The sequence below is a fragment of the Choloepus didactylus genome, chromosome 7 (assembly GCF_015220235.1).
Source record: "Choloepus didactylus isolate mChoDid1 chromosome 7, mChoDid1.pri, whole genome shotgun sequence".
In the NCBI taxonomy this organism is placed as follows: Eukaryota; Metazoa; Chordata; class Mammalia; order Pilosa; family Megalonychidae; genus Choloepus; species Choloepus didactylus.
Genome location: NC_051313.1, coordinates 118115056 through 118138710, shown reverse-complemented (window position 1 = coordinate 118138710; position 23655 = coordinate 118115056). Strand labels below are relative to the sequence as shown.

General features: G+C 45.2%; 1 protein-coding gene across 3 annotated transcripts; it reads right to left on the bottom strand.

The window, feature by feature from the left end:
* Positions 1-552: 552 nt before the first annotated feature.
* LOC119539177 (ubiquinol-cytochrome-c reductase complex assembly factor 2) lies at positions 553-21522 on the bottom strand. Of its 3 annotated transcripts, XR_005217805.1 has the most exons (5): positions 21352-21522; positions 4268-4342; positions 3432-3501; positions 2098-2176; positions 553-777 (listed from the first exon to the last, which is right to left on the bottom strand). XR_005217805.1 is itself a non-coding variant. In XM_037842440.1 (4 exons), the coding sequence occupies exons 1-4, from the start codon at positions 21487-21489 to the stop codon at positions 698-700; spliced, it is 390 nt and encodes a 129-aa protein (XP_037698368.1). In that variant the 5' UTR covers positions 21490-21522; the 3' UTR covers positions 553-697. The 3 variants fall into 3 exon arrangements, 2 of the variants coding, with proteins under 2 accessions (XP_037698368.1, XP_037698369.1); XM_037842440.1 differs by lacking the exon at positions 2098-2176 and having other exon boundaries at positions 3405-3501; XM_037842441.1 differs by lacking the exon at positions 2098-2176.
* Between the last annotated feature and the right edge of the window lie 2133 nt (positions 21523-23655).

Sequence of the window (23655 nt, the reverse complement as noted above, 5' to 3'; positions counted from 1 at the left end):
GAGTAATAAGATGACCCTGTGTGGGTCCCTGGCCAGTGAGGCCTCTGTCCTGTGGCCTCTCACAGAACCTGCCCACTGTGCTGACGCCAACTGCAATCTGAGGAGCCACTCGGACCAGGCCTGTTTATAGCTTCACTCTGTTCCTTAGGTCAACTTAGAACACTGGTTTCTGCAAGGTCAGGGGCAGTGGACCAACCTACATCCCTCTCTGAGTCAGTGGGAACGAGGGCATTCTCTCTGCTTTATCACCCCCCCCCCCCCGCTGCTTTCTATTTGCAACAGGATGCCTTTTTCAATATTTACTGCTATTTTTGGCTTCCTCCCAGGACCTCCTACAACAAAAGGGAGCCTGAGAATCTTGCCAGGAGACAGCCAGACCCCGTGGCGAGGTGGGGGCTCCTGTGGCTGTGCAGGAAGCACCTTGTCCAGAGCCCCATGATCTTCCCTCTCTGGCCCAGAAAGACATGGTTTCCTCTCCCCAGGAGACTTCCCTACCCTTGACGGATGGTCGTGGCCCCCTTCTCAGACAGAAACTTTCAACAGCAACAAGGGTTTCCTTTTTGTGAAGGCCAGATGAGATTCCCAAACCAGGAGGTCAGGGGCAATCAAGGCAGTTTTATTTATGATGGTGACATGAAAGAGTCCACACTTATGTAGGTGGGCGAGAAAAGACTGAGCCCAGAACTTATGCTTCTCTTCAGGACACTTCAGGGGTAACCTTCTCCTGTAGTTTCTTCCACGTGCCTTTATTCACATCCTTAAAGTCTTCCAAGGTGTCTGCAAAAAAGAGAGAGACTGAAGTCCAAACTTTATCACAGATTGGCCCCACAGGGCTTTCCCCATACAAGCATGTCTTGCTTTATGCTGTGTTCTGGAAACAGGGAAGTGTAAGTTAAACTTTTGAAAAGCAAATCAAATAGGGTAATAAGAAAATAACTGCTAATGTTTATTGAGCTCTTGTGTACAGGACTGAGCACACAGTACACTTAACAGTGGACTCACTACCCTCTCCCAACCCTCAACATTTAAGCAGGGTGTGTTTCTGGTTGCCCTGCTCCAAATGAGAAAGCAAAGGTAAAAGGGTTAAAGAAATGGCACTGCCCATGGTGCTTTATCTCAAAACTTGACCTGTCCCACACAGACTTTACTATCCCCATCTTTCAGGTATGGAAACTTGAGGCAGAGGGAGGTGAAGTATCTTGCTCAGGGTTGCACAGCTAGGAAGCGGGATTTGAACCCAGGCACTGTGGGTCCACCAGATACTGCAGAGTTGAGCAGCTGTCAGGGAAGGAGATGGACCTGGGCTTGAATCCCTTGGCCCATCATTTCCCTGCTGGGTCATCGTCATCTTGAACAAATTATTTTAAAAAAGCTCCTGGACCTCAGGTTGCTTATCTGCAAAATGGGGATAAAAACACCCATCTCTAAAGTTGTGAGGATTAAAGGAAATAATGGTGGCAATGTACCTGGCACCAGCTAGCCCTTCAGAAACAGTAGCCAATTTCACTGCTATGGATGCCAGGAGGAGCAGCTGGCAAGAGCTGTTTAAAAACACACACACAACCCTAGGAACTAAAACAGTGTTTCTCCACCTTGGCAATATTGACATTTTGGGCCGGAGCTATCCTGGGCACTGTAGGATGTTTAGCAGCACCCCTCCTGCCATCTCCCCAACTCCCCCAATTGTGACACCGAAAATATCTCCAGCCACCACCACCTGTCCCAGAGGGGCAACCACTAGTCTAAAGTCTTCTCTAGGCTATTTAATTCCATGAGCTCTAATTTTATCTGTATTTTAAATTTAGATTTTCATATAATATTAACTTCCAGAGCCTGAATTTTCATTACAGAACTTCTAGAGAAAAAAGAATAGCTTTTCTGAACAGAAAGGTAAGTTACCTTGTTTTTAAACAATAACTAAATTAAGACTTGTGCTGTACCTTAGCCACAACCCAGCATCCTGCCCTGACTCTTCCAGAATCCTAGGTTCCCTCGTGGGGCCTGAGACATGCTGCTGAGGGATCCCTGTCCACCCATGTGCCATGAGGCCTCCTTTAGAGTCTCCCATGACCCCAAGCCCAGGATGGATGGACTCACAACCCAGGCCGCGGCCACATTTCAGACTCGCCAGGCCGCAAACCCTCCTATTACAAGGTGCTGCAGGTCTTTTCTTGCCCTGTCAGAGGAAACATTCAGTCAGCTTATTCCACATAGTTGCAGCAAAAATATGAGGCTTGCTGTGAAAACAAATTATCAGTAAGTTTCCTGGAGCTGAATTCCTAGTCAGAACAAGATGCAGCACAGGCCAATGGCGGGAGTTTTCCATCTCCCGCTCTGTTCTCCCACCACTCACAGAGGTTTCCCTGGGTGTTAACAAATAGAGGAGGAGGCTGGGCCTCTGGAACTAATCTCCAAGTGAAACTTTGCACGAACTCTCCAGGATCCTCACAATGACACTGTGTATCAATGCAGGTAATTACATGACCCCAGGGACATGGGAGTAAATACATACATTTTAAAAAAAAATGATCAGTACTTCTGTCTGGCCAAAATATCCTCACCCCAGTTTTCCAGAGTACTGTTACAAAATAGGGTCAGAATCAACAAACAACAGTAGGTGACGCTACCAGGTTTTAATCTGTTCACTAAAGAGTTTTCTGGAAGGCCAAACCCCCCAAATTTAGTTGTTGTATATTGCCAGAGGAATAGGAAAAGAGAAATTTCTCAAGTACCATAAGGTGAACTGTGCCCTCCCAGAAAAGGCTAGCCCATTTCTGTATACAATATCCTTGGCAATAACAATAATTTTCCAGAACCTGCCTACTTCAGCCCTGGCTCCCTCTGCTGCCCACCCCCCCACACCACCCCCACACACCCCCCTCACTGACAATGGAGATGGGGAAACAGAAGGGATGGGCTTGGCAGGGTATTTCCTTTCTTGTTAATCAGGAAATACCCAACGACTCCAAAACATACCTAGTTAAACCCACACCTAACCCAAAAGACCATGTCCCCAGGGTCAGATAACTCTTAGGCGGATATCCCCATACACGTTTATTGAATGGCATTTTGTTTTAATTAAAACTCTCATTGTTTGTAAAACCATCTTAGGACAATAAAAATAAAAATTATTTTCCTTCCATTCTGATTTCAACTACTTCCATTTGGCAAATACATATTCCACTGTTCTTTGCTGCTCAGCCTTGAATTTAAAAACACTAAAGATGGATTTTCTATTTCAAAATAATGTCTTTGACGTTCTCCACATTCTATGGCCAAAAAGTATGAGCCCTGTAGCTTCAGAATTTCCTCTGGGCTATTCCACAGACGTTCCATCAAAGCAAAGCTGTCTTATTAGACAGTTCCCCTGCCATTCCCACTCAAAGAATGGTTTGCACACCAACCAGAAAGGGCGGCCGTGCTTTCAATACCTGTGGCCAGGACCAGCTTGTACTCTTCCACAGACAGGCCGCTGAAACTCGTGTCTCTGGGGCGAGGGTACTGGTCACCAGGGCAGACAGGGAGAGAGAAGGGAGGAAGAGATGAGTTCGGCAGCACCCTGAGACCTGCTGATCCTCAGGGAACAAGGCCTCGTAGAGGGAAGAGCAGCACCACTTGGGGCGAAGCCACAGCCTCCTGAGAACGGCACTGTCTCGTCCTTGCTCCGGTCCTCTTGGGAGAATCCAGGTTCTGCTTCTGGAGCTCTGGGTGGGGCCCGCAACTTTGCATGTTTGATCAGTGCCCAGGTGACGCCCCACTGCGGCCCACGAACTGCATTCTGAGAAGCGAGGATTTAGAGGAAATCCTGTGCCATCAGGCTAGGCTTTGGGTCTATTTGTGGAGTTACTGAGCACATTTTTCAAGTCTAGGAAAATCCTCACTAAATAGGAATTTCATAGTAATCAAGCCAGAGCCTGAGAAAAAGCCCAGGTTTGTCTGACAGGACTTTCCCAATCACCCCACCTTTCTTGCCAGAGTGTGGGGAAATATCAGTTCCATCAGGATAATGGGAAAAATATGTATAAGACCCAGAGTTGTCAGATACTTCCAGAAACACACACTGGCATATAAACTATATGGCTTTTATTCAGGTGACCTAAAAGCCTCTGCAAGGCAGCTCTGTTGGCTTGGATGAAATTACTGGTTACATTTGAAAGTTACACAACCACAATTCTTTACAAAACACTGTATAATCAGATTTTCACTCACTCTTATTGGTTGTCCCCAGTCAGAGGGCTGGGGATATAAAAGGCCAGGGCCCACTCACCTTGTGTTTGTAATAGTTCGAATGGAGTCGTGCTAAGCTCTCGTACATCTGATCACAGGCCTCTGGCTCTGCAATCTGAAAAACAAAGAACCCAAAGGAAGTGAGCAAACGTGCAGTGCCCCCACTGGTGTCTGCAGCTCGGAGGAGGGACCATAACTTAAATTAGGCATTTACTCGAAGCAGGCCTGAAGCGAGCACTTCTGGGCTCTGCAGGAAACAAGCCTGGCCTACGGCTCCTGCTATTCGAAATCACCTCTTTGGAGTAATGACTCCACCTCACCAACTCTCCTACATGCCAAAAACCGTGATCCATCAGCCCGCAAACAAACATTCGTTGAGCACCTGTGACTTGGTGCAGCACCGTGCCAGCTGCAGTGGGAGATGCCACAATAATACAACATCGGAGGGTGGAACTACAAAGGTGGGAGCATGGGCTACAGGAAGTCAGAGGAGGGGGCAACCCTATGTGCTGGAGCGTCAGTGTATGAAGGAGGTGAGACCACACTGGGTTCTAAAGGGTCACAGGACTTGGGGAACAGCAGGGAGAAAGGACGGGGCCTTCCAGGCGGAGGGGGTGGCCTGAGCAAGGCAGAGGAGGCAGGACTGCCACGGTACACTTCCGCCCGGCCAGGCTGGCCGAGGGCCTGAACAAAGGCAAGAGCCTGGGCCAGAGAAAAAGAAAGTTTTTTTTTCAGTTAAACCTGCAAGATGAACTGTATTAAATAAAGGTTCTTTTACAAAAGGAGAAAAAAAATCATAACTTTCATCTGTGGGAAGTGGGAGCTGCTGAAATTTTACAAGAAGGAAGCAAACATGAAGAATGCAGTGTTTTAAGGTGAGATGGGTGAACTGAAGTGAACCACAATGGTGACTTCAGTTACTCTGTGCCAGAAGGGACTGGATCACGGAGGTGGAGGCCATGCGGATGGAAAGGAGGGGAAATAAAGAAGATGGGGAGTGCCTCAGCTGGAAAGCCCAGGGAAGATAGTGATGCAGAGATGAGAGCGGCTTTCTCCCTCTTTCCTCCTCCTTTTAAATCCCTCCTCCCCCACCTTTGCTATTATGTATCTAGAGTTCTTTATATTCTGCCAAGAACTCTGAAGGCTCCCCAGAACAAAAATCTTCTCTTTTATGTCTTTTTCCCAGAACTCAAATGATAGATTTTTCCAACTTAAATCCTTTCTTGACGAAGGCAGAGCATAAATAAATCAGTAAAGGCATTTTAATAAGGCAGCTCCGCTTCTGCTTCAGTGTGTGTTGTCAAATGAGGTCCGCACTTTACAGCAAATAAGAAAGACGATCCTGTCATTTAGTTCTACTTGATCCATCCCCAGGTCCAGGCCGCTCACCATGAGAATGCCCAGGCACCCACATCAGAAGAGAGAAAACTATGGGCTGATGGGGTAGCCGGTGTTCCCTGAATAATAATCAAAGCATGGATAGAGTAGACTGGGGCTAAGGGCTGAAAAGAAAGAACGGACGGAAAAACAGCTGAGGCTGGCGACTGAGTTCCAACTCCCTGATGGTCACCAGCCTTTCCAGGGACAGTCCAGCCGGGCCAGAGTTCTGCAGCATATACTTTAGAGGAAAACACTGAACGTGCATGCATAATCAAGAGCCAACAACCAAAAACAGAAGAACAGAATGCACAAGATACAAAAGGAAAAGTAAAAAAATGCTGGCACAGAATTTTAAAGAATATTCTTTAGATGAATATAAGATAATTGTGCATTTCATCTTTTGCTTGCTCTTTTCATACTTGCACAGATTTGTTCACTTATAAACCTAAAAGACATTCCCTGAGAACCCATTGTGTGCTTGGCCCTGGGTGAGAGCTGGGGACGCCAAGGTGCATCAGCATCTCCCATAGTGGGAGGGAGCAGAGGAGCCCAACTGCCAGCTTCAAATCCTGGCATCACTGCTTACTAGCTATGGGATGCTGGGCAAGTCCCTTGCTCTCCCCTCCACTTTAAAAAAAACATTTTTGCCACATTTGCTTTATCATTCTTTTTCTTTCTTTTATCTACATACATATATTTTTCTTCTGGTCCATTTAAGAGTAATGCCTTCTTTGCTCCGTAACATTCCAGTGCATATTTCCTAAGAACAAGGACATTCTCTTACATAACCACAGGTCAATAATCAAATACAGGGCATTTACCATTGCTACAGAAGTATCTAATCCACCAAGTTCTAATCCACCAGGTTGATTCTGTCAACTGTCTCAGTAACAATCTTGACAGAAAAAAAATAATTGCAGTCCACGCTCACCCACTGCATTTAACTGTCATGTGTCTTCAGTTTTTCAATCTGGGACAGTCCCTCAGCCTTTCTTTGTCTTTCATGCATGGACATTTTTGAAAGTACTGGTCAACTTAACCTTACTGTTAGAAGAGAAGATAATAGTCCTTACTGAGGAGGGTAGTGCGGGGCTAAATGAGGTAATGCCTGGACTGCTCTGAATTCCAGGCCCGGAACAGCGAATAAACATGAGGGGTTAGTTTTTGTTATGATCACTCTTAGCAGCAGCAATAGTTTGTGGTAATGAACAGGCCTCTCTAGTGCATGAACTAAAAGGCGAAAGAGACAGGAGACCAGTTCCCGGCAGTCCTGGTGAGACAGGAGACCAGTTCCCGGCAGTCCTGGTGATGGTGGAACACAGGAGTTGCATGCAGGGCGCTGTGGGCATGACGGAGCCAGGGAAGAACTAGGGCGTCACTGGCCTGAGGATGAGCAGAAGTTGCTAGGAAGGAACTGGGAGGCACTTGAGGCACAAAGCTTAGGCTCAAGCCCAGGGAATGCAGTTAGGACAGTCAGTGGACCAGGGCTGCTGGCGTGTACAGCCCGAGCGTGGTCCTGGAGATGACAGGGACAAACAGATGGGCAATCGTGGAAGCTTCCCTCTGTACCTGACCAGATCTCCATCTTGGCCACACCCAGGACCCCAGGGTCAGGTCAGTGGGGCTCACTTACCCTTGGCCTCTGTACCCGCTCTGCACTTCATGGCAGATCATCGGGACATTCCCATCCCACCAATCTGTCCACCTTTGTTTTCCAAACCAAGCCGCTGACTTGACTTCCTCCCAGGTGTCGCTCTCCTGGGCCCTAGCACTGCTGCCAGAACACCACGATGGTGCATGTGGAAGTCTCCAGAGGCTGCTTCCTGATCAAAGTCAGGCACTGGGCCAAGCAAAGTTTATCTCCCACTTCTCTATCTTCTCTAATGGTGAGAACTGGCCAGAGGTCTGCTCGGCTGGTTCTCACCACTGCCTCAAGTAGGGGAAGGAGGTGTCATGCTTCCTTCCCATCTCTGAGAGTGGCTGGACACAGTGGAGGGGCACAGGAGGTCGTGGTCACCCCTGCACAGTGTTGCTGGTGATTGGCCACAGGGTTCGAGTACAAAAACCAAAATGATCCTCTGGGCTCCCTCAACCTCTTAAACTCCCTCCGTGTCAAAGAGATAGTCTCTTGAGTATTTTACGGAATGCCCGGAGCTTAATTAGTAATCCGAGAAGGAGCCAAATGCCAACAAGTCCTAAAAATGGACTTTTCATCCAATTTCCCATTTGAGGCCAGGATGGTATCCAAGGCTGTGAAAGTGGCTCAGTAGAGGCGATGGGAATTTGAGATACACCAACTTTCTAGAGAAGTTCTTACTGCCTGAAGAGGGATGGAGCCGTGGCCAACTCTGGGTTCCTTGTCATGTTCGGCCCAAGCTCAGCAGTTAAAACAGTCTTGTTCACTACCTAAAAAGGCATGAATAGATACTTGCCTAATTCCAGAGGCCTCGCTACACACCTACACCCTACACTTTATTCACAGATTCCAGCACAAACATTCCCGTATTTTGAAATGTACGTTTTTTTTTCTGATGAAATGTACTGTGCATTTTTAGAAATATTCTTATATACAAGCTTTAAATTACCTGATTTTGCATTCACACCTAATGAGATTATGGATGTTTTAGGACTAACAGCAGTGCTGGGTTTGAAAAAAGCAGCAGTAGGGACATTATGAAAAATTCAGCACTGCTCCCTAAATGTGAATAAAATAGATGTTCAACTGACAAAGTGTCCTTTATAGCTCTATTTTTGCTCCTTTTGCATTTCCCCTGCTCAGCCGTCAGTAAATTTCTCTTTACCATATTAAGCTTTTATACATACAAATCTACATCAGTGCCGCAGGCACTGATTTCAATTTTCAAAATTGAATTTTGGGTGGTGACAGCAATTGGTACAGCGGCCCCTATTCCAATCACACAAAGGGATGCATAAGCACTTTTGGGAAAGGGTGTTGCAAATTGCTTTGCTAATTAAGGTAGAGCTGGATTCGATCCAGGAGGATCTATGAAAAAAGGTTTTCATGACTTGGTAATGAACTTCTGAAATGAGTTCATTCCATTATGGGAGACTACTCCCTTCAACTCAGTTGAAAATACATTTCTTGAGCACCTACTATGCAGAGAGTACTCTGCTAGGGGGCTCTGAAGGGGCATTAAGAGGACCCAATCTTGGTCATGGAGAAGTTGGCAATCAGGTTGAGCAGACAAGACAGGCATGCATTAAAAATTAAACATGCCATGGGGCAGTTAATTAAGTGCCAGAATTCCAGAACACCATGCTGCTGCAGGAGATGAAAGGCAGAGCTGGTCACTAGGCTGGGCTAACAGGACAGGTGTGGTGGGGAAGGATGACTTCAGTGTCACTGCAAGTTTGCAGAGTGCCTCCCGAGTGCAAAGGGAAGGAAGCCAGAGTCCTGGCCTTGAGGAGCAGAGACTTCAGAGCTGGGTCTTGGGATGGGTGGAATGGGGATCAGAGAGACTGGAAAATGAGGTATAAAAAAAGGCACAGGCAAAACGATGTTTAAGGCAGGCAAGCTTCTCCAGCGGGGTCCAGGGATGGCTTCAAGAGCCTGGGAAACCACCAAATTCTTGGCATGCTCTGTATGTTTGGGCTTTTGGTGCAGGAAGGAGGAGGTCATAGCCTGCACCAAATTCTCAAAGGTTAAGGATCACTTGTATTACGGCCAATTTGGGAGGCAATGAGAAGACACCTTCATTGAAGGCAGAACTTGTGTTGGGGTGTGGTGAGGGGTACTGTTGGAAACACAGGCTGAGACCAAAGATCAGAGAGCACTGACGGAAGGCTTCAAAGTCACCTGCATCTTTCTGGGAGGCAATGGGTGGACCCCAAAGACCCTTGAATCAAGTGGTGACCCACTGAAATGGGTCACTAGTTATCCTTCTAGGAGGAGCACCTACATCTTGAAACCAGCACAGGTAAGTGCCACCCCTTGGTCTAAACACTATCTTAACTCACTCCAGCTCCATTTGGAACAGGGAAAGAGAGAAAAAAGATGAAGACATTTGCATTCCTCCTACAGATGATTCTCCTCACAACTTCTGTTTTGCAGTGAGTTCAATATTATAACTAAAAATAGCATAATGTGTTCTCAGGCCACTCCTCAAGAACTTGACTGTCGGGGAGGGAGGTCATGTTGAGATGGCTTCCCCACTGCCACATCAAGGGATGCCGCAGTCCAGCCTTGATCAGATCACTGAGAGAACAAAATTATATAAAAGCTCTGAATTCTCCTATAAGAAGTTGGAAATAACACTTACATTATTATAAAACCAAGACAAAGTTTAACTCCTTTCAAATCAGACCAGTATTATTTAAACCTGGATACCATACAATGATGAGAACCGGCTGGCGGGCGAGCTCTGTTGGCCAGTTGTGTCTCCAGTTCCATTCCTCAGAGCCGGTGAGCCCTGTGCTAGAAGAGTGGGTGCTGGTATGCAGTCAGGGATCTCCTAGGAAGCTGCCTGGGCACCTAATGAATTCATTAGAAGGATTTGCTCCTTTCTCTGCAGTTAAATCAACAATTACAGTTGTTTTGCCACCTTCCCCCATGTTGTGATTCTCTTTGATTAAGCTCTTGGTGCTGCAGGGAACACATGTTCTCTTAAGGAAACTGTAGTCAAAAGGGCAAAACCCATAAACACAAACCTTAATAAACTGTACAATAGGAGATAGGGTGTAAAAGGTGGTACTTGTGTTTCTGCTTCCCACCATCTCCTTCCCTCTTGGAAGCGAAGACTCCCCAAAGGGCAATTTAAGGCAGAATGAACTGAGGCAGTGGTTTTTGTACTCCGGCTTTGAGTCTGCATTAATAATTTGCTCTCCAAGGAATTTGGCTTTTCTACACTGGTCTCCCACCCGAGGGCCATCCTTCTTCCCACCCCCCTGGGGGAGGCCATGGCTGGGTGAGGAAAAGCAGGGGGAGTAAATGCAAGGCGAAGTGTTACTCTTTGCCGAAACTGTCCATGGTCCAAAAAGTTTTGAGCAAGGAATAAGGGAGGAGAGAGACTTGATGTTTGTGGAACAAGAGACTGTCCTAACAAGAACAAATAACTCAGGACAAACAGCAGTGGAGGAAAGGTTAGATGCAAGCAGATGCCAGGCCAGGGCCAGGGTGGCTGCACCACTCCCCACCTCCCCAACCCCCTGCCCCACCCCTCACTACCGTGGGACCCCGAGGAAGTTGCTTTACTTTTCCGATTTTGTTTCCTGGTCTGTAAAATGGGAAGCTACCTCACTCGGCTGCTCTAAGGATTAAGTGAAATGAGACCCTGCATGTGAAAGCGTTCAGTGCTGTTAAGATATGGGAAGCCAGGAGGTTGAGAGGAGGACTGCCTGCCTCTCTATTCTAAATGAGCAAAAAGGCTGTGTGAGCAGAGCTCAGGATGCACTGGTTCCCTCGACCAGGAATGCACCCATCATGCTATGGAACCAACACCTGACCCAAGACTTGCATCTGCAGCCATGACTCAAACCTGTGTGGGCCTTCCACTGATAATGGACTCTCTCTCTAGGCAATAACAAAGGATGACAACTCCAAAAAAAAAAAAAGCTCTCTCCCTTTCTGGCTCCTTTTTCACTATCAAGAGGGTGAAAGTTGTGCTTTCTCACCTCCCCAAGGAAGTGTGCTGGCCAACAAGGATCTAGGCTCTGTTGTCCTCTCTGTCAGCTGGTTTCACCTCTTGAATTTTATAAGAATAAATTATATGTCTGCTCAACCCTAAGCTCCTTGGTTACAGGTTCTGTACCTTTTCTGTAGTTCCTGCAGTTCCCCAAATGCAGCAAGCCCTCAAGTTAATTCTCACCACTCGGGACACAGAAAAAGTGTCTTCTCACTCTTCCACTTCTCTCCATCTAGTTCTGCTACATCTACAACTATATTCAAATGAGTTTTGGGTCATGAGCCATAACCAATCATTCATTTATCTACTCATTCAGACACTCACTGAGAGTCATTTATGTGCCAAGGACTACACTAGACGTTGAGGGGAGAAAGAGGAAAACTGCATCAGCTTTATTCTCAAGAAGCTCACAGAAAGATTTGTAAGAAGCATAGTCCAAGGAAGTCTATGGGGTTTGCAGAGTTGGGAATGGATATGATTCTTGCCCCCAGATTTTTATACTTTGGGCCACGAAGCCCACATAAAAGGAGTGAAAGCCCAAGTATGTATAGTGTGATCCCACACATACAGAAGCCTGGGGTCTGACACTCTGTCCACGCCTGCCACCAAATCAGCCATCTGATTACAATGATGCCATTAGGTTTGGGTTCTTTGTGTTCCTGCTTTGCAAGGTCTTGGTCAGGTTTTGCAAAAGTCATTTCTTCAGAGTATGTGTGTATGTTATCTCATTTCCACACTTCTGACATCTTGCCTGAGCCCCAGACTCAAATATCCCACTGCCTACTTGACATTTCCACTTGGAAGTAAGTCCACTTGGCACCTCAAGTTTAACATGCCTAAGGCCAAACTTAAGATGTTCTTCCCACACCCAACTTGTTCCTCATCTAGACTTTCCCATCTCAGTCACTGGCACCACCTTCTACCCAGTTGCTAAGGTCAAAGTTTATCCTTGGTTCCTCTCTTTCCCTTTATCCCACATCCAATCCATCAGCAAGTCTTGCTGTTTCACAACAGCCACTACCTCCTGTGCTACCCCCTCACCCAAGCCACACTCTCCTGCCTGGGCTACTATAGTAGTGATCTCTTCAGTATCCTGTTTCTATCCCTGTCCCCTATAATCCATTCACCATGTACAACCAGAGTGATCTTTAATAAAAAGTAAACTAGGGGAGGCGGGGCAAGATGGCGGACTGGTGAGCTGTATGTTTTAGTTACTCCTCCAGGAAAGTAGATAGAAAGCCAGGAACTGCGTGGACTGGACACCACAGAGCAGTCTGACTTTGGGCATACTTCATACAACACTCATGAAAACGTGGAACTGCTGAGATCAGCGAAATCTGTAAGTTTTTGTGGCCAGCGGACCCACACCCCTCCCTGCCAGGCTCAGTCCCGTGGGAGGAGGGGCTGTCAGCTCCGGGAAGGAGAAGGGAGAACTGCAGTGGCAGCCCTTATTGGAAACACATTCTACTGATCCAAACTCCAACCATAGATAGACTGAGACCAGACGCCAGAGAATCTGAGAGCAGCCAGCCCAGCAGAGAGGAGACAGGCATAGGAAAAAACAGCACGAAAAACTCCAAAATAAAAGCAGAGGATTTTTGGAGTTCTGGTGAACATAGAAAGGGTAAGGGCAGAGCTCAGGCCCTGAGGCTCATATGCAAATCCCGAAGAAAAGCTGATCTCTCTGCCCTGTGGACTTTTCCTTAATGGCCTTAATTGCTTTGTCTCTTAGCATTTCAATAACCCATTAGATCTCTGAGGTGGGCCCTTTTTTTTAATCCTTTTTTCTTTTTCTAAAACAATTACTCTAAGAAGCCCAATACAGAAAGCTTCAAAGACTTGCAATTTGGGCAGGTCAAGACAAGAGCAGAACTAAGAGAGCTCTGAGACAAAAGGCAATAATCCAGTGGCTGAGAAAATTCACTAAACACCACAACTTCTCAAGAAAAGGGGGGTGTCCGCTCACAGCCATCATCCTGGTGGACAGGAAACACTCCTGCCTGTCGCCAGCCCCATAGCCCACACCTGCCCCAGACAACCCAGTGGGACGGAAGCGCTTCAAATAACAGGCACACACCACAAAACTGGGCGTGGACATTAGCCTTCCCTGCAACCTCAGCTGATTGTCCCAGAGGTGGGAAGGTGGAGCAGTGTGAATTAACAAAGCCCCATTCAGCCATCATTTCAGCAGACTGGGCGCCTCCCTACACAGCCCAGCAGCCCAGAACTGCCCTGGGGGGAAGGCACTCACCTGTGACATAGCACAGTCATCCCTCAACAGAGGACCCGGGGTGCACGGCCTGGAAGAGGGGCCCACTTGCAAGTCTCAGGAGCCATACGCCAATACCAAGGACTTGTGGGTCAGTGGCAGAGACAAACTGTGGCAGGACTGAACTGAAGGATTAGACTATTGCAGCAGCTTTAAAACTCTAGGATCACCAGGGAGATTTGATTGTTAGGGCCACCCCCCCTCCCCGACTGCCCAGAAACACGCCCCACATACAGGGCAAGCAACACCAACTACACACGCAAGCTTGGTACACCAATTGGACCCCACAAGACTCACTCCCCCACTCACCAAAAAGGCTAAGCAGGGGAGAACTGGCTTGTGGAGAACAGGTGGCTCGTGGACGCCACCTGCTGGTTAGTTAGAGAAAGTGTACTCCACGAAGCTGTAGATCTGACAAATTAGAGATAAGGACTTCAATTGGTCTACAAATCCTAAAAGAACCCTATCAAGTTCAGCAAATGCCACGAGGCCAAAAACAACAGAAAATTATAAAGCATATGAAAAAAACCAGACGATATGGATAACCCAAGCCCAAGCACCCAAATCAAAAGATCAGAAGAAACACAGCACCTAGAGCAGCTACTCAAAGAACTAAAGATGAACAATGAGACCATAGTACGGGATACAAAGGAGATCAAGAAGACCCTAGAAGAGCATAAAGAAGACATTGCAAGACTAAATAAAAAAATGGATGATCTTATGGAAATTAAAGAAACTGTTGACCAAATTAAAAAGATTCTGGACACTCATAGTACAAGACTAGAGGAAGCTGAACAACGAATCAGTGACCTGGAAGATGACAGAATGGAAAATGAAAGCATAAAAGAAAGAATGGGGAAAAAAACTGAAAAAATCGAAATGGACCTCAGGGATATGATAGATAATATGAAACGTCGAATATAAGACTCACTGGTGTTCCAGAAGGGGAAGAAAAGGGTAAAGGTCTAGGAAGAGTATTCAAAGAAATTGTTGGGGAAAACTTCTCAAATCTTCTAAACAACATAAATACACAAATCATAAATGCTCAGCGAACTCCAAATAGAATAAATCCAAATAAACCCACTCCGAGACATATTCTGATCACACTGTCAAACACAGAAGAGAAGGAGCAAGTTCTGAAAGCAGCAAGAGAAAAGCAATTCACCACATACAAAGGAAACAGCATAAGACTAAGTAGTGACTGCTCAGCAGCCACCATGGAGGCAAGAAGGCAGTGGCACGATATATTTAAAATTCTGAGTGAGAAAAATTTCCAGCCAAGAATACTTTATCCAGCAAAGCTCTCCTTCAAATTTGAGGGAGAGCCTTAAATTTTTCACAGACAAACAAATGCTGAGAGAATTTGCTAACAAGAGACCTGCCCTACTGGAGATACTAAAGGGAGCCCTACAGACAGAGAAACAAAGAAAGGACAGAGAGACTTGGAGAAAGGTTCAGTACTAAAGAGATTCGGTATGGGTACAATAAAGGATATTAATAGAGAGAGGGGAAAAATATGACAAACATAAACCAAAGGATAAGATGGCTGATTCAAGAAATGCCTTGACGGTTATAACATTGAATGTAAATGGATTAAAATCCCCAATTAAAAGATATAGATTCGCAGAATGGATCAAAAAAAATGAACCATCAATATGTTGCATACAAGAGACTCATCTTAAACACAGGGACACAAAGAAACTGAAAGTGAAAGGATGGAAAAACATATTTCATGCAAGCTACAGCCAAAAGAAAGCAGGTGTAGCAATATTAATCTCAGATAAAATAGACTTCAAATGCAGGGATGTTTTGAGAGACAAAGAAGGCCACTACATACTAATAAAAGGGGCAATTCAACAAGAAGAAATAACAATCGTAAATGTCTATGCACCCAATCAAGGTGCCACAAAATACATGAGAGAAACACTGGCAAAACTAAAGGAAGCAATCGATGTTTCCACAATAATTGTGGGAGACTTCAACACATCACTCTCTCCTATAGATAGATCAACCAGACAGAAGACCAATAAGGAAATTGAAAACCTAAACAATCTGATAAATGAATTAGATTTAACAGACATATACAGGACATTACATCCCAAATCAGCAGGATACACATACTTTTCTAGTGCTCATGGAACTTTCTCCAGAATAGATCATATGCTGGGACATAAAACAAGCCTCAATAAATTTAAAAAGATTGAAATTATTCAAAGGACATTCTCTGACCACAATGGAATACAATTAGAAGTCAATAACCATCAGAGACTTAGAAAATTCACAAATACCTGGAGGTTAAACAACACACTCCTAAACAATCAGTGGGTTAAAGAAGAAACAGCAAGAGAAATTGCTAAATATATAGAGACGAATGAAAATGAGAACACAACATACCAAAATCTATGGGATGCAGCAAAAGCAGTGCTAAGGGGGAAATTTATAGCACTAAATGCATATATTAAAAAGGAAGAAAGAGCCAAAATCAAAGAACTAATGGATCAACTGAAGAAGCTAGAAAATGAACAGCAAACCAATCCTAAACCAAGTACAAGAAAAGAAATAACAAGGATTAAAGCAGAAATGACATAGAGAACAAAAAAACAATAGAGAGGATAAATATCACCAAAAGTTGGTTCTTTGAGAAGATCAACAAGATTGATAAGCCCCTAGCTAGACTGACAAAATCAAAAAGACAGAAGACCCATATAAACAAAATAATGACTGAAAAAGGTGACATAACTGCAGATCCTGAAGAAATTAAAAAAATTATAAGAGGATACTATGAACAACTGTATGGCAACAAACTGGATAATGTAGAGGAAATGGACAATTTCCTGGAAACATATGAACAACCTAGACTGACCAGAGAAGAAATAGAAGACCTCAACCAACCCATCACAAGCAAAGAGATCCAATCAGTCATCAAAAATCTTCCCACAAGTAAATGCCCAGGGCCAGATGGCTTCACAGGGGAATTCTACCAAACTTTCCAGAAAGAACTGACACCAATCTTACTCAAACTCTTTCAAAACATTGAAGAAAATGGAACACTACCTAACTCATTTTATGAAGCTAACATCAATCTAATACCAAAACCAGGCAAAGATGCTACAAAAAAGGAAAACTACCGGCCAATCTCCCTAATGAATATAGATGCAAAAATCCTCAACAAAATACTTGCAAATCGAATCCAAAGACACATTAAAAAAATCATACACCATGACCAAGTGGGGTTTATTCCAGGCATGCAAGGATGGTTCAACATAAGAAAATCAATGTATTACAACACATTAACAAGTCAAAAGGGAAAAATCAATTGATCATCTCAATAGATGCTGAAAAAGCATTTGACAAAATCCAACATCCCTTTTTGATAAAAACACTTCAAAAGGTAGGAATTGAAGGAAACTTCCTCAACATGATAAAGAGCATATATGAAAAACCCACAGCCAGCATAGTACTCAATGGTGAGAGACTGAAAGCCTTCCCTCTAAGATCAGGAACAAGACAAGGATGCCCGCTGTCACCACTGTTATTCAACATTGTGCTGGAAGTGCTAGCCAGGGCAATCCGGCAAGACAAAGAAATAAAAGGCATCCAAATTGGAAAAGAAGAAGTAAAACTGTCATTGTTTGCAGATGATATGATCTTATATCTAGAAAACCCTGAGAAATCGACGATACAGCTACTAGAGCTAATAAACAAATTTAGCAAAGTAGCGGGATACAAGATTAATGCACATAAGTCAGTAATGTTTCTATATGCTAGAAATGAACAAACTGAAGAGACACTCAAGAAAAAGATACCATTTTCAATAGCAACTAAAAAAATCAAGTACCTAGGAATCAACTTAACCAAAGAAGTAAAAGACCTATACAAAGAAAACTACATAACTCTACTAAAAGAAATAGAAGGGGACCTTAAAAGATGGAAAAATATTCCATGTTCATGGATAGGAAGGCTAAATGTCATTAAGATGTCAATTCTACCCAAACTCATCTACAGATTCAATGCAATCCCAATCAAAATTCCAACAACCTACTTTGCAGACTTGGAAAAGCTAGTTATCAAATTTATTTGGAAAGGGAAGATGCCTCGAATTGCTAAAGACACTCTAAGAAAGAAAAATGAAGTGGGAGGACTTACACTCCCTGACTTTGAAGCTTATTATAAAGCCACAGTTGCCAAAACAGCATGGTACTGGCACAAAGATAGACATATAGATCAATGGAATCGAATTGAGAATTCGGAGATAGACCCTCATATCTATGGCCGACTGATCTTTGATAAGGCCCCCAAAGTCACTGAACTGAGCCATAATGGTCTTTTCAACAAATGGGGCTGGGAGAGTTGGATATCCATATCCAAAAGAATGAAAGAGGACCCCTACCTCACCCCCTACACAAAAATTAACTCAAAATGGACCAAAGATCTCAATATAAAAGAAAGTACCATAAAACTCCTAGAAGATAATGTAGGAAAACATCTTCAAGACCTTGTATTAGGCGGCCACTTCCTAGACTTTACACACAAAGCACAAGCAACAAAAGAAAAAATAGATAAATGGGAACTCCTCAAGCTTAGAAGTTTCTGCACCTCAAAGGAATTTCTCAAAAAGGTAAAGAGGCAGCCAACTCAATGGGAAAAAATTTTTGGAAACCATGTATCTGACAAAAGACTGATATCTTGCATATATAAAGAAATCCTACAACTCAATGACAATAGTACAGACAGCCCAATTATAAAATGGGCAAAAGATATGAAAAGACAGTTCTCTCCAGAGGAAATACAAATGGCCAAGAAACACATGAAAAAATGTTCAGCTTCACTAGCTATTAGAGAGATGCAAATTAAGACCACAATGAGATACCATCTAACACCGGTTAGAATGGCTGCCATTAAACAAACAGGAAACTACAAATGCTGGAGGGGATGTAGAGAAATTGGAAGTCTTATTCATTGTTGGTGGGACTGTATAATGGTTCAGCCACTCTGGAAGTCAGTCTGGCAGTTCCTTAGAAAACTAGATACAGAGTTACCATTCGATCCAGCGATTGCACTTCTCGGTATATACCCGGAAGATCAGAAAGCAGTGACACGAACAAATATCTGCACGCCAATGTTCATAGCAGCATTATTCACAATTGCCAAGAGATGGAAACAACCCAAATGTCCTTCAACAGATGAGTGGATAAATAAAATGTGGTATATACACACGATGGACTACTACGCGGCAGTAAGAAGGAACGATCTTGTGAAACAAGTGACAACGTGGATGAAGCTTGAAGACATAATGCTGAGCGAAATAAGCCAGGCACAAAAAGAGAAATATTATATGCTACCACTAATGTGAACTTTGAAAAATGTAAAAGAAATGGTTTATAATGTAGAATGTAGGGGAACTAGCCATAGAGAGCAACTAAGGAAGGGGGAACAATAATCCAAGGAGAACAGATAAGCTATTTAACGTTCTGGGGATGCCCAGGAATGACTATGGTCTGTTAATTTCTGATGGATATAGTAGGAACAAGTTCACAGAAATGTTGCTATATTAGGTAACTTTCTTGGGGTAAAGTAGGAACATGTTGGAAGTTAAGAAGTTATCTTAGGTTAGTTGTCTTTTTCTTACTCCGTTGTTATGGTCTCTTTGAAATGTTCTTTTATTGTATGTTTGTTTTCTTTTTAACTTTTTTTTCATACAGTTGATTTAAAAAAGAAGGGAAAGTTAAAAAGAAAAAAAAAGAAAAACAAGGAAAAAAAGATGTAGTGCCCCCTTGAGGAGCCTGTGGAGAATGCAGGGGTATTCGCCTACCCCACCTCAATGGCTGCTAACAAGACCACAGACATAGGGAACTGGTGGTTTGATGGGTTGAGCCCTCTACCATAGGTTTTACCCTTGGGAAGACGGTTGCTGCAAAGGAGAGGCTAGGCCTCCCTATGGTTGTGCCTAAGAGCCTCCTCCCGAATGCCTCTTTGTTGCTCAGATGTGGCCCTCTCTCTCTGGCTAAGCCAACTCGAAAGGTGAAATCACTGCCCTCCCCCCTACGTGGGATCAGACACCCAGGGGAGTGAATCTCCCTGGCAACGTGGAATATGACTCCCGGGGAGGAATGTAGACCCGGCATCGTGGGATGGAGAACATCTTCTTGACCAAAAGGGGGATGTGAAAGGAAATGAAATAAGCTTCAGTGGCAGAGAGATTCCAAAACGAGCCGAGAGGTCACTCTGGTGGGCACTCTTACGCACACTTTAGACAACCCTTTTTAGGTTCTAAAGAATTGGGGTAGCTGGTGGTGGATACCTGAAACTATCAAACTACAACCCAGAACCCAGGAATCTCGAAGACAGTTGTATAAAAATGTAGCTTATGAGGGGTGACAATGGGATTGGGAAAGCCATAAGGACCACACTCCACTTTGTCTAGTTTATGGATGGATGAGTAGAAAAATAGGGGAAGGAAACAAACAAACAGACAAAGGTACCCAGTGTTCTTTTTTACTTCAATTGCTCTTTTTCACTCTAATTATTATTCTTGTTATTTTTGTGTGTGTGCTAATGAAGGTGTCAGGGATTGATTTAGGTGATGAATGTACAACTATGTAATGGTACTGTGAACAATCGAAAGTGTGATTTGTTTTGTATGACTGCGTGGTATGTGAATATATCTCAATAAAATGATTAAAAAAAAAAAAAAAGTAAACTAGGTCATATCAGTTCCCTGACTAAACCTCCCCAATGGATTCCTACTGCACTCACGACAGAATCCACCACCTAACCGTGGCCTATAAGGCCCTACCCTGTCTGGCTCCTGCCCTTCTCTGACTTCAATTCTTAGCAAACTCCACCTAACTCACTACCCTCTAGACAGCCTGGCTCTCTGCTCTTGCAACACGTAGAACTGCTTTCTGCCTCAGGACCTTTCTTTCCAGCTGTTGGTTCTCTCAGTCTTATTTCTGGCTTATCCTCTTCCCTTAGGTCTCACCAATGTGTCACTTCTTCATGAAGGCCTTTCTGACTACTGCTGTTAACCCTTTAATCTGCCACTCTATTTTATATCCATCATAATACTTAACTGCACTACTTGTTTATTGTGTCCTGGACTTCTTCACTATGATCTTCAGGCAGGCAGGACTTCACCTAATTCAATGCTCTCTCCAGCACCTAGCACGGTTCCTGACACATGGGAGGTGTTGGTATGAGCTACGTGAATGAATGGACCTCAGCTGCAACACAGACACAGAAGACAGGAAGAACATAGGCTTACCACTCACACACAGGGGTTATGAGTCGAGGGCCCAAGCCTGCTGCACAGTTTACAAAGGCCTAAAAGAATGCAATACCTTAGCAGGGGTCCTGCAGAGGCCCCTGGGGATCAGCTGGGTAAACGCACAACACTGTGAGGTAAAGTGGCACAGAATCAGGGAAGCAGTAAGCCTGCGACTGTCACCACCCTGTAACTGGTGGTGTGAGTCTCAACCCTGGCTGCACCTTGAATCACCTGGAAATCTTTCCAAAGTATCAAGGCCAAGGCCTCACCCTCAGAGATTCTGATTCAATAAAGCTAGGGTGGGCCCCGGCATCTGGACTCTGAAACAGCGTCCTCGTGATTCCATGATGAACCAGATGAGAACACTGGGTAGAGGACCCGGCGACGCTCCCTGTAGTTCAAGGGGTATAAAGGGGTACTCGGGCACATGTGGCCAGGAGGGAAGACGCGCGCATGCGCGCGCCCGCCCGCCAATAGCCCGCTCGTCGGCCCCGCCCCTGCTTCGTCCTTCCCTCCCCTCTCCCCAACCGCCTCCCCGCCTCACGCGGACCCCAAAGTCCGGTCACCTGGGTGTTCTCTCCCTCCCGAAAGGCCTGTGCTACCCGCTGCCGCAGGTAAGTGCCCAAGTCCCGGCCCCGTTTGGTCTCGTCCACTGGCCATTCCTCACAGAGCTTAAGGAAACGCCGGTAGCGGCTGGCCGCCATTTTAGGCTCGCTTATCCCCGCCCCCGAGGGAGGAGTCGGCGCGGGCAGATGGCGCTTGCGCACTAAGATTCTCAACTTTTCCCAAAGTGCTGGGGCGGGAGGGCCGAGTGAGCATGCGCAATTTCGCAGGCTTCTCGCGGTTCTCCGAGTGGGGTCGCTGTTCGCCTGTCTCTGCCAGCCAAGCTAATTCAGTCTTTGTCCTCCTGGAACGGGCCCATCTCCCAGGGACAAGTCGGACGTAGAGTACCCCAGGGACAGCTTTGCTTCCCTTTTTCAATGACTGCACAAGCTCGAGACTAAAAAAAATCCTCCTCTGAGATCTTGCTAATTTGCATAAACGAATGTATTTGCATGTAACTACAGATTGTTATTCAATGAAGATGTGTTTGAGCTGAATTACATAGCACACAGGATGCACACGTCGTTCACATCCCTGTCTCTCATTCCTTCTCTTCACAGCCCCGCTGTTCAGCTCATGGCCCTCTCTCCCACCCCTTATCTTTTATCCCTCCTTAGTGTCCCTCCTCTGCCCCCCATATCCCAAGCCAGGGTCTATTCCCATCGTTTCCTAGCTGGAGCAATGCCGGCTGGGTTGAATCAGCTTGGAAAAACTTGTTTGTTTTACCAAACCTTCATCATGATGTGAATGTCTTGATTTTTCTTTTCAAAAGATTACCTCCCCTTCCAGATTTTCCTCCAGATTTTCCTCAACTTCTGCCCCATCTGTGTCTTCACTGCCCTGCATTCACCAGTACCATCCTCTCCTGCACAGGACAGTTTGCTTCCACTGTATACCTCTTCCTTCTTGCCACACTTACTTTGTGAAAGTAAATCCCAGGAGATGCGTGCCTTCAGGAAGTTGACTGTTGAGTGAATACATAGCTAAAATACAAAGTTAAATGTCACAAGGCTTAATTGAAGTATTAGGGAATGCTAGGGAGTTGGAGAAAGAAATAGCACTTTTAGCTATTTAGGGGAGTAGAGGGAGAAAAATCAAGGATAGCTTCATGGAGGAGGTGACATTTGGGCTGGGCCTTGAAGGATGGTTAGGATTTATATGAGTGGGAATGGAGGGACACAGTGCCTTAGGCAGGAACGGAGATAGAGGGAGAGGGGGGAGTTTAATTTGAGGAAAGATCAATGAGTGGTTTTAACTTGGTGTAGCAACTGCTGTGAAAGCTTTAAAAATAAAGAGTTCTTGGGCAAAAAAAAAAGACTTATTGAATGAGAAACTTGGGGGACTCGGGGTGTATGATGCCTTCCCTGGAGAATGAGGGTACTCAAGGCACCACCTGGAAAAAGCTTCCCTGATTAACCCCACCCTACTCCCACCCCACCAGTACCTGCCTGCTGGAGTCTCACCAGCAGCTGTATTTATAGCCACTTAGTTTTGATGGCTGCCCTGAGGCCTAAAGGGCAAAGGTTGTTTTCTGTTTACTATCAAGCTTCAGTTACCCAGGGCTGTGCTGGGTGCCCCAGGCCTAGTAATTCTGCTGGAAGCCCCACCACCACGGTGGCTTTGAAGTGCATTGGCCGGCCCAAAGCAGTCTTGGGAGACAGGGATTGAGGTCCTGTTGTCTTCAGCAAGAGAAAGAGGGAGGTTAGGTGGCAGCAAATGGTTTTCACCCCACTTGAGACACAATGTGATGGGAAGTTGAGAAGAGCAACTAGGTGCCAGGGAAACCCCCCAAAATGCCTCCTCCTAGGACTACTGCCCCTCCTATCTTGTCATTTTCCTTGGTTCGGACTACCATACCCATCCCTGTTCCCCCTGTCTGGAGGCTTGTTTGGCATGGTGGTGGTGAGGTATAGAGGCCTTGGAGTCTGACAGACCCGGGTTGGAATCTGGGCTTGCTCTTCCAGGACTGTCTACATAATTTGTAGGGGATTCGGGGCAAAATGAAAATGTGACGCACCTTAGTCAAAAGTTTTTCAGAGTTTCAAGATGGCAACAGCAGGCATTGAACCAAATGTGGGGCCTTCTGAGGGTGGGGCCCCGTGTGACTGCTCAGGCCGCACGCCCGTGAAGACGGCCCTCAGCTCCTGCGTGTGGACATTTTCCCCAGCAGCTGGTCATAGAGTGGGAAGCAAAACAGATAGAGCCCTGCTCCCATGGATTTTACATTTAAGTTGGGGCTAGACACATAATAATCAAGCAAACGTTCA

Coding starts and splice junctions, on each gene's coding strand:
- LOC119539177 (XM_037842440.1), bottom strand. CDS start 21,489: ATGGCGGCCAGCCGCTACCGGCGTTTCCTTAAGCTCTGTGAGGAATGG. Junction 4,343..21,351: donor GGGAGGGAGAGAACACCCAG/GTGACCGGACTT, acceptor TTTGTTTTTCAG/ATTGCAGAGCCAGAGGCCTG. Junction 3,502..4,267: donor CGAACTATTACAAACACAAG/GTGAGTGGGCCC, acceptor CCTGGTGACCAG/TACCCTCGCCCCAGAGACAC.